Consider the following 10,000-nt stretch of genomic DNA (forward strand, 5'->3'; position numbering starts at 1 on the left):
CTACACCCCCTCCCTATCTCTATAACCTTCTCCAGCTCCAACACCCCCTCCCTATCTCTGTAACCTCCTCCAGCCCCTACACCCCCTCTCAATCTCTGTAACCTCCTCCAGCCCCTACACCCCCTTCCTATCTCTGTAACCTCCTCCAGCCCCGTACACCCCTCCCTATTTCTGTAACCTCCTCCAGCCCCCTACACCCTTCCTTATTTCTGTAACCTCCTCCAGCCCCTACACCCCTCCCTATCTCTATAACCTTCTCCGGCTCCGACACCCCCTCCCTATCTCTGTAACCTCTCCAACCCCGACACCCCTGCCAATCTCTGGAACCTCCTCCAGCCCCTACATCCCTCCCTATCTCTGTAACCTCCTCCAGCCCCCTACACCAATTCTATCTCTGTAACCTCCTCCAGCCCCTACGCCCCTCCCTCCCGATGTGTGGGTTAGGTGGATTGGCCATGCTAAATTGCCCCTTAGTGTCCAAAGATGTGTAGGTTAGGGGGATTGGCCATGCTAAATTGCCCCTTAGTGTCCAAAGATGTGCAGGTTAAGTGGATTGGCCATGCTAAATTGCCCCTTAGTGTCCAAAGGTGTGCAGGTTAGGTGGATTGGCCATGCTAAATTGCCCCTTAGTGTCCAAAGATGTGTAGGTTAGGTGGATTGGCCATGCTAAATTGCCCCTTACTGTCCAAAGATGTGTAGGTTAGGTGGATTGGCCATGCTAAATTGCCCCTTAGTGTCCAAAGATGTGCAGGTTGGGTGGATTGGCCATGCTAAATTGTCCCTTAGTGTCCAAAGATGTGCAGGTTGGGTGGATTGGCCATGCTAAATTGCCCCTTAGTGTCCAAAGATGTGCAGGTTAGGTGGATTGGCCATGCTAAATTGTCCCTTAGTGTCCAAAGATGTGCAGGTTGGGTGGATTGGCCATGCTAAATTGCCCCTTAGTGTCCAAAGATGTGCAGGTTGGGTGGATTGGCCATGCTAAATTGCCCCTTAGTGTCCAAAGATGTGTAGGTTAGGTGGATTGGCCATGCTAAATTGCCCCTTAGTGTCCAAAGATGTGTAGGTTAGGTGGATTGGCCATGCTAAATTGCCCCTTAGTGTCCAAAGATGTGTAGGTTAGGTGGATTGGCCATGCTAAATTGTCCGTTAGTGTCCAACGATGTGCAGGTTAGGGGGATTGGCCATGCTAAATTGCCCCTTAGTGTCAGGGGGATTAGCAGGGTAAATATGTGGGGTTACGGGAATAGGGTGGGATTGTGGTCACTGCAGACTCGATGGGCTGAATGGCCTCCTTCTGCACTGTAGGGATTCTATGATTCTAGATATAGCTCCTGGGGCTAAAGCGATTAAGGGATATGGAGGGGAGGGGTGGGATCGGGATATTGAATTTGATACTCAGCCGAGAATTCATAATGAATGGCGGAGCAGGCTGGAAGGGCCGAATGGCCTCCTCCTGCTTTTTGTTTCCATGCAAACACGGCAACTGCAGCGGGTTCAAGATGGCGGCTCCCCATCGCAAGGGGGCAGTTAGTGATGGGCGCTCAATGCTGGTGGTGGGGGTCCCACGTCGTGTTGAAAGGATTCTCAGGAGGTGCGGACCGCGGTGCGATTACGAAAGGCGTGTGGACAAATTCGGAGACCACGCTGCCACCATGTCGAATACTTTATTCAAAATTTAGTCCAGCTGCGGGAGTCGCTGAAGCTCGGAAATGAAGCGAGGTTTGACTACCCGCCCCGCGGCGGGGAGGGGGGGGGTGGGAGCCAACCCGATAGAAGCGTCTTCCCCCGTCCGTGCGCCGAGCGGGAATTGGAGAGCGGGGCCGCGGCAAGGGCGGGAGAGCGGAATCCGCGCGGGGTCGCTTGGCGCAACTTAAGAGAATCTAAAATTGAAAAGGAAGGAAAGGGCGGGGCGCTATTGCGTAGGTGACGTTCCTGATTGGATGGTTGACGCGAGGGCGGAGAGCCAATCGCAGAGGAGGAGGAGGAAGACTCGAGACTTGGCAGCAAGATGCACAGAACGATCCGACGGAACGGTCCCCAAGTTCAGGCGACGTATTGGGCTCTGGGCACCTGTCTGAAATAGGAACGGAGGGTTACTTCCTGCAGGTCGGGACAAAAAAAAAAGCTCGATGGGTTATGGTGTCGCACAGGAGGAGGCCATTTGGCCCCATCGTGGTTGCGCCAACCCATCCCGCACCTATCCATTCGAATCCCATTGTCCGAGGCTCGCTCCCTGGCCTTGTATCGCATTGGCATTTCAGGTGCTCATGCAAACACTACTGAATAGTTGTTAGAGTTCTCTTCTGTATTAGCCTTTCAGGCAGCCAGCTCCCAGCCTCCAACACCACAAAGTTTCTCCTCAAATCCCCTCCTGACCTCAAATCAATTCCCTCCCTGGTTATTCACCCCTCTACTAAGGGGGGAAAAGTTTCTCCCTGTCTCTGTCCCTCATTATTTTGTCACCCCCTCGATCGCGGTCCCACCCCGTCTGGCTCTGAGGAAAACAAACCCAGCCTCTCTCCATCGCTGAGATGCTCCAGCCCAGGCAACGTCCTGAGGAATCTCCCCTGCACCCTCTCTGTCTCTCTCTCTCTGTCTCTCTCTGTCTCTCTCTGTCTCTCTCTGTCTCTCTCTGTCTCTCTCTCTCTGTCTCTCTCTCTCTGTCTCTCTCTCTCTCTCTCTCTCTCTGTCTCTCTCTGTCTCTCTCTCTCTCTCTGTCACTCTCTATCTCTCTCTCTGTCTCTCTCTCTGTCTCTCTCTCTGTCTCTCTCTCTGTCTCTCTCTCTCTTTCTCTCTCTCTCTGTCTCTCTGTCTCTCTCTCTGTCTCTCTCTCTGTCTCTCTCTCTGTCTCTCTCTCTGTCTCTCTGTCTCTCTGTCTGTCTCTCTGTCTCTCTGTCTGTCTCTCTGTCTCTCTCTCTCTCTCTCTCTCTGTCTCTCGCTCTCTCTGTCTCTCTCTCTGTCTCCGTCTCTCTCTGTCTCTCGCTCTCTTTGTCTCTGTCTCTCTCTCTCTGTCTCTCTCTGTCTTTGTCTCTCTCTGTCTTTGTCTCTCTCTGTCTTTGTCTCTCTCTGTCTTTGTCTCTCTCTGTCTTTGTCTCTCTCTGTCTTTGTCTCTCTCTGTCTTTCTCTCTCTCTGTCTCTGTCTCTCGCTCTTTGTCTCTCTCTGTCTCTCTCTGTCTCTCTCTGTCTCTCTGTCTCTTTGTCTCTCTCTGTCTCTCTCTGTCTCTCTCTGTCTCTCTCTGTCTCTCTCTGTCTCTCACTGTCTCTCTCTGTCTCTCTCTGTCTCTCACTGTCTCTCACTGTCTCTCTCTGTCTCTTTGTCTCCCTCTGTCTTTGCCTCTCTCTCTACCTCTCTGTCTCTCTCTCTTGTGCGATTACAACCTGTCCTGGTCACCAACAACCTGTCCTGGTCCCCCCCACGCCGACACTATAGTTAAGAAAGTCCCACCAACGCCTCTACTTTCTCAGGAGACTAAGGAAATTTGGCATGTCCGCTACGACTCTCACCAACTTTTACAGATGCCCCATAGAAAGCATTCTTTCTGGTTGTATCACAGCTTGGTCTGGGGGCTCCTGCTCTGCCCAAGACCGCAAGGAACGACAATCGGTCGTGAATGTAGCCCAGTCCCATCACGCAAACCAGCCTCCCATCCATTGACTCCGTCTACACTTCCCGCTGCCTCGGGGAAAAGCAGCCGGCATAATCAAGGACCCCCCCCCCCCCACGCACCCCGGACATTCTCTCTCCCACCTTCTTCCGTCGGGGAAAAAGATACAAAAGTCTGAGGTCACGTACCGACCGACTCAAGAACGGCTTCTTCCCTGCTGCTGCTGTCAGACTTTTGAATGGACCTACCTCGCATTAAGCTGATCTTTCTCTACACCCCTAGCTGTGACTGTATCACTACATTCTGCACCCTCTCCTTTCCTTCTCTATGAACGGTATGCTTTGTCTGTATAGCGCGCAGGAAACAATACTTTTCACTGTATCCCAGTGACAATAATAAATCAAATCAAATCATCTTTCTGTAATGTGGTGACCAGAACTGCACATAGTACTCTGGCTGTGGCTTCACCAGTGCTTCATACAGCTCCCATCGTAACCTGCTCCCCCACCCCCCCCCCCCCCAGCCCCCCACCCCCACGCACTTATGTTCTCCGCCCTGGCTAATAAAGGCGAGTATCCCACATAATGCCTTCCTAACCAACCGTCCTGCTGCCTTCAGTGATCGAAGAACATACACCCTACTCCTCGGGTCCTTTCTCCTAGCATCCCAGTGATCGAGGCATCGAGGTTTACAGCATGGAAACAGGCCCTTCAGCCCAACTTGTCCATGCCGCCCCTTTTTTTTAAACCCTTGAGTTCCAATTGCCCGCGTTTGGCCCATATCCCTCTATACCCATCTTACCCACGTAACTATCTAAACGCTTTTTAAAAGACAAAATTGTACCCGCCTCTACTACTGCCTCTGGCAGCTCGTTCCAGACACTCACCACCCTCTGTGTGAAACAAATTGCCCCTCTGGACCCTTTTGTATCTCTCCCCTCTCACCTTAAACCTCTGCCCTCTAGCTTTAGACTCCCCTACCTTTGGGAAAAGATGTTGACTATCTAGCTGATCTGTGCCCCTCATTATTTTATAGACCTCGAGAAGATCACCCCTCAGCCTCCTACGCTCCAGAGAAAAAAGTCCCAGTCTATCCAGCCTCTCCTTATAACTCAATCCATCAAGTCCCGGTAGCATCCTAGTAGATCTTTTCTGCACTCTTTCTAGTTTAATAATATCCTTTCTATAATAGGGTGACCAGAACTGTACACAGTATTCCAAGTGTGGCCTTACCAATGTCTTGTACAACTTCAACAAGACGTCCCAACTCCTGTATTCAATGTTCTGACCGATGAAACCAAGCATGCCGAATGCCTTCTTCACCACTCTGTCCACCTGTGACTCCACTTTCAAGGAGCTATGAACATGTACCCCTCGATCTCTTTGTTCTGTAACTCTCCCCAACGCCCTCCCATTAACTGAGTAAGTCCTGCCCTGGTTCAATCTACCAAAATGCATCACCTCGCATTTATCTAAATTAAACTCCATCTGCCACTCGTCAGCCCACTGGCCCAATTGATCAAGATCCCGTTGCAATCTGAGATAACTTTCTTCACTGTCCACTATGCCACCAATCTTGGTGTCATCTGCAAACTTACTAACCATGCCTCCTATATTCTCATCCAAATCATTAATATAAATGACGAATAACAGTGGACCCAGCACTGATCCCTGAGGCACACCGCTGGTCACGGGCCTCCAGTTTGAAAAACTACTCTCTGGCAGCTCGTTCCAGACACTCACCACCCTCTGTGTGAAAAAATTGCCCCTCTGGACCCTTTTGTATCTCTCCCCTCTCACCTTAAACCTATGCCCTCTAGTTTTAGACTCCCCTACCTTTGGGAAAAGATGTTGACTATCTAGCTGATCTGTGCCCCTCATTATTTTATAGACCTCTATAAGATCACCCCTCAGCCTCCTACGCTCCAGAGAAAAAAGTCCCAGTCTATCCAGCCTCTCCTTACAACTCAAACCATCAAGTCCCGGCAGCATCCAAAGCACAAGAATAAAGAACAAAGAATATTACAGCACAGGAACAGGCCCTTCGGCCCTCCAAGCCTGCTCCGACCATGCTGCCCCCGTCTGAACTAAAACCCCCTACCCTTCCGGGGACCGTATCCCTCTATTCCCATCCTATTCAGGTACCTGTCAAGACACTCCTTAAAAGTCACGACCGTATCCGCTTCCACTCCCTCCCCCGGCAGCGAGTTCCAGGCACCCACCACCCTCTGTGTAAAAAATCTGCCTCGTACATCTCCTTTAAACCTTGCCCCTCGCACCTTAAACCTGTGCCCCCTAGTAATTGACTCTTCCACCCTGGGGGAAAAAGCTTCTGACTATCCACTCTGTCCCTCATAATCTTGCAGACTTCTATCAGGTCTCCCCTCAACCTCCGTCGTTCCAGTGAGAACAAACCAAGTTTCTCCAACCTCTCCTCACAGCTAATGCCCTCCATACCAGGCAACATCCTGGTAAATCTTTTCTGTACCCTCTCCAAAGCCTCCATATCCTTCTGGTAGAGTGGTGACCAGAATTGAACACTATATTCCAAGTGCGGCCTAACTAAGGCTCCATAAAGTTGCAACATGACTTGCCAATTTTTGAACTCAATACCCCGGCCGATGAAGGCAAGCATGCCGTATGCCTTCTTGACTACCTTCTCCACCTGCGTTGCCACTTTCAGTGACCTCAGGATTATGCCGATCTATTTATTACAGATACTCCAATCTTCACACATAGAAAAGCGCAGAGTGCCAAAGAGACACAAAGATTTCATTTATGTATAACCTCCCAATACAGGAAAAGATCCCAGAAAGGCAGCTGTGTAAATGCGTTGGAGATGTGTGCCCGAGATAGGTATAGAAACATGGGGAGAGGTTACAGAGATAGGGAGAGGGTGTAGGGGGGGTTGGAGGTGTTTACAGAGATAGGGAGGGGGTGTGGGGGGCTGGAGAAGGTTACAGAGATAGTGAGAGGGTGTAGAAATAATAGAAATCATAGAAACCCTACAGTGCAGAAGGAGGCCATTCGGCCCATCGAGTCTGCACCGACCACAATCCCACCCAGGTCCTACCCCCACATATTTACCCGCTAATCCCTCTAACCTACGCATCTCAGGACTCTAAGGGGCAATTTTTAACCTGGCCAATCAACCTAACCCGCACATCTTTGGACTGTGGGGGGAAACCGGAGCACCCGGAGGAAACCCACGCAGACACGAGGAGAATGTGCAAACTCCACACAGACAGTGACCCGAGCCGGGAATCGAACCCGGGACCCTGGAGCTGTGAAGCAGCAGTGCTAACCCACTGTGCTACCGTGCCGCCCAGGGAGGGGGTGCAGGGGCTGGAGGAGGTTCCAGAGATAGGGAGGGGGTGCAGGGGCTGGAGGAGGTTACAGAGATAGGGAGGGGTGTAGGGGCTGGAGGAGGTTACAGAGATAGGGAGGGGGTGTAGGGGGCTGGAGGAGGTTACAGAGATAGGGAGGGGGTGTAGGGGCTGGAGGAGGTTACAGAGATAGGGAGGGGGTGTGGGGGGTTGGAGGAGGTTACAGAGATAGGGAGGGGGTGTAGGGGCTGGAGGAGGTTACAGAGATAGGGAGGGGGTGTAGGGGCTGGAGGAGGTTACAGAGATAGGGAGGGGGTGGAGGGGCTGGAGGAGGTTACAGAGATAGGGAGGGGGTGTAGGGGGCTGGAGGAGGTTACAGAGATAGGGAGGGGTGTAGGGGCTGGAGGAGGTTACAGAGACAGGGAGGGGGTGTAGGGGCTGGAGGAGGTTACAGAGATAGGGAGGGGGTGTAGGGGCTGGAGGAGGTTACAGAGACAGGGAGGGGGTGTAGGGGCTGGAGGAGGTTACAGAGATAGGGAGGGGGTGTAGGGGCTGGAGGAGGTTACAGAGATAGGGAGGGGGTGGAGGGGCTGGAGGAGGTTACAGAGATAGGGAGGGGGTGTAGGGGCTGGAGGAGGTTACAGAGATAGGGAGGGGGTGTAGGGGCTGGAGGAGGTTACAGAGATAGTGAGGGGTGTCGGGGGCTGGAGGGGGTTACAGAGATAGGGAGGGGGTGTAGGGAGCTGGAGGAGGTTACAGAGATAGGGAGGGGGTGTAGGGGCTGGAGGAGGTTACAGAGACAGGGAGGGGGTGTAGGGGCTGGAGGAGGTTACAGAGATAGGGAGGGGGTGTAGGGGCTGGAGGAGGTTACAGAGACAGGGAGGGGGTGTAGGGGCTGGAGGAGGTTACAGAGATAGGGAGGGGGTGTAGGGGCTGGAGGAGGTTACAGAGATAGGGAGGGGGTGGAGGGGCTGGAGGAGGTTACAGAGATAGGGAGGGGGTGTAGGGGCTGGAGGAGGTTACAGAGATAGGGAGGGGTGTAGGGGGCTGGAGGGGGTTACAGAGATAGGGAGGGGGTGTAGGGGCTGGAGGAGGTTACAGAGATAGGGAGGGGGTGTCGGGTGCTGGAGGAGGTTACAGAGATAGGGAGGGGGTGTAGGGGCTGGAGGAGGTTACTGAGATAGGGAGGGTGTAGGGGCTGGAGGAGGTTACAGAGATAGGGAGGAGGTGTAGGGGGCTGGAGGAGGTTACAGAGATAGGGAGGGAGTGTAGGGACTGGAGGAGGTTACAGAGATAGGGAGGGGGTGTAGGGGCTGGAGGGGGTTACAGAGATAGGGAGGGGGTGTCGGGTGCTGGAGGAGGTTACAGAGATAGGGAGGGGTTTAGGGGGCTGGAGGAGGTTACAGATATAGGGAGGGGGTGTAGGGACTGGAGGAGGTTACAAAGATAGGGAGGGGTGTAGGGGGCTGGAGGAGGTTACAGAGATAGGGAGGGGTGTAGGGGCTGGAGGAGGTTACAGAGATAGGGAGGGGTGTAGGAGCTGGAGGAGGTTACAGAGATAGGGAGGGGTGTAGGAGCTGGAGGAGGTTACAGAGAGAGGGAGGGGTGTAGGAGCTGGAGGAGGTTACAGAGATAGGGAGGGGTGTAGGGGCTGGAGGAGGTTACAGAGATAGGGAGGGGGTGTAGGAGCTGGAGGAGGTTACAGAGATAGGGAGGGGTGTAGGGGCTGGAGGAGGTTACAGAGATAGGGATGTTTTGCTGCAATTGTACAGGGCGTTGGTGAGGCCACACCTGGAGTATTGTGTGCAGTTTTGGTCTCCTTATCTGAGGAAGGATGTCCTTGCTATAGAGGGAGCGCAGCGAAGGTTTACCAGGCTGATTCCTGGGATGGCAGGTCTGTCATATGAGGAGAGACTAAATGGGTTAGGATTATACTCACTGGAGTTTAGGAGAGTGAGAGGGGGATCTCATAGAAACTTATAAAATTCTAACAGGATTAGAGAGGGTCGATTCAGAAAGAATGTTCCCGATGGTGGGGGGAGTCCAGAACTAGGGGGTGATAGTTTGAGGATAAGGGGTAAACCTTTTAAGACTGAGTTGAGGAGAACTTTCTTCACCCAGAGGGCGGTGAATGTGTGGAATTCACTCCCACAGAAAGTAGTTGAGGCCAAAATGTTGTGTGATTTTGAGAAGAGATTAGATATAGTTCTTGGGGCTAAAGGGATCGAGGGATTATGGGGGGGAAATCAGGATATTGAATTTGATCCTCAGCCGTGAATTCATAATGAATGGCGGAGCAGGCTCGAAGGGCCAAATGGCTTCCTTCTGCTTCTGGCTTCTATATTTTGCTATCTGTTTCTTGACTGGTGACAGATCTGATTTGATTTATTATTAGTCACATGTACTGGGATACAGTGAAAAGTATTGTTTCTTCCGTGCTATACAGACAAAGCATACCGTTCATAGAGAAGGAAAGGAGAGGGTGCAGAATGTAGTGTCACAGTCACAGCTCGGGTGTGGAGAAAGATCAACTTAATGCGAGGTAGGTCCATTCAAAAGTCTGATAGCAGCAGGGAAGAAGCTGTTCTTGAGTCGGTCGGTACGTGCCCTCAGACTTTTGTATCTTTTCCCCGCTGGAAGAGAGAATGTCCGGGGTGCGTGGGGGGGGGTCCTTGATTATGCCGGCTGCTTTTCCCCCGAGGCAGCAGGAAGTGTAGACGGAGTCAATGGATGGGAGGCTGGTTTGCGTGATGAGACTGGGCTACATTCACGACCTTTTGTAGTTCCTTGCGGTCTTGGGCAGAGCAGGAGCCCCAGACCAAGCTGTGATACAACCAGAAAGAATGCTTTCTATGGGGCATCTGTAAAAGTTGGTGAGAGTCGTAACGGACATGGCAAATTTCCTTAGTCTTCTGAGAGAGTAGAGGCGTTGGTGGGACTTTCTTAACTATAGTGTCGGCGTGGGGGGGACCAGGACAGGTTGTTGGTGATCTGGACACCTAGAAACTTGAAGCTCGCGACCCTTTCTACTTCGTCCACTACAGTGCAGAGGGAAAAGTTAGGGAGCGGT

At 52.4% G+C, this 10,000-nt stretch overlaps 1 protein-coding gene across 1 annotated transcript in view; it reads right to left on the bottom strand.

The window, feature by feature from the left end:
* Positions 1 to 1,650: 1,650 nt before the first annotated feature.
* Positions 1,651 to 10,000, bottom strand: part of LOC144490999 (HEPACAM family member 2-like) — an 18,963-nt gene continuing 10,613 nt past the window's right edge. Inside the window, exon 6 of the mRNA XM_078208680.1 lies at positions 1,651 to 2,074. Coding sequence (XP_078064806.1) covers positions 2,044 to 2,074 — 31 coding nt within the window. The 3' untranslated portion in view covers positions 1,651 to 2,043. The remainder of the gene's footprint in view (positions 2,075 to 10,000) is intronic.

Source organism: Mustelus asterias, unplaced genomic scaffold (genome assembly GCF_964213995.1).
Source record: "Mustelus asterias unplaced genomic scaffold, sMusAst1.hap1.1 HAP1_SCAFFOLD_4193, whole genome shotgun sequence".
Taxonomy (NCBI): Eukaryota; Metazoa; Chordata; class Chondrichthyes; order Carcharhiniformes; family Triakidae; genus Mustelus; species Mustelus asterias.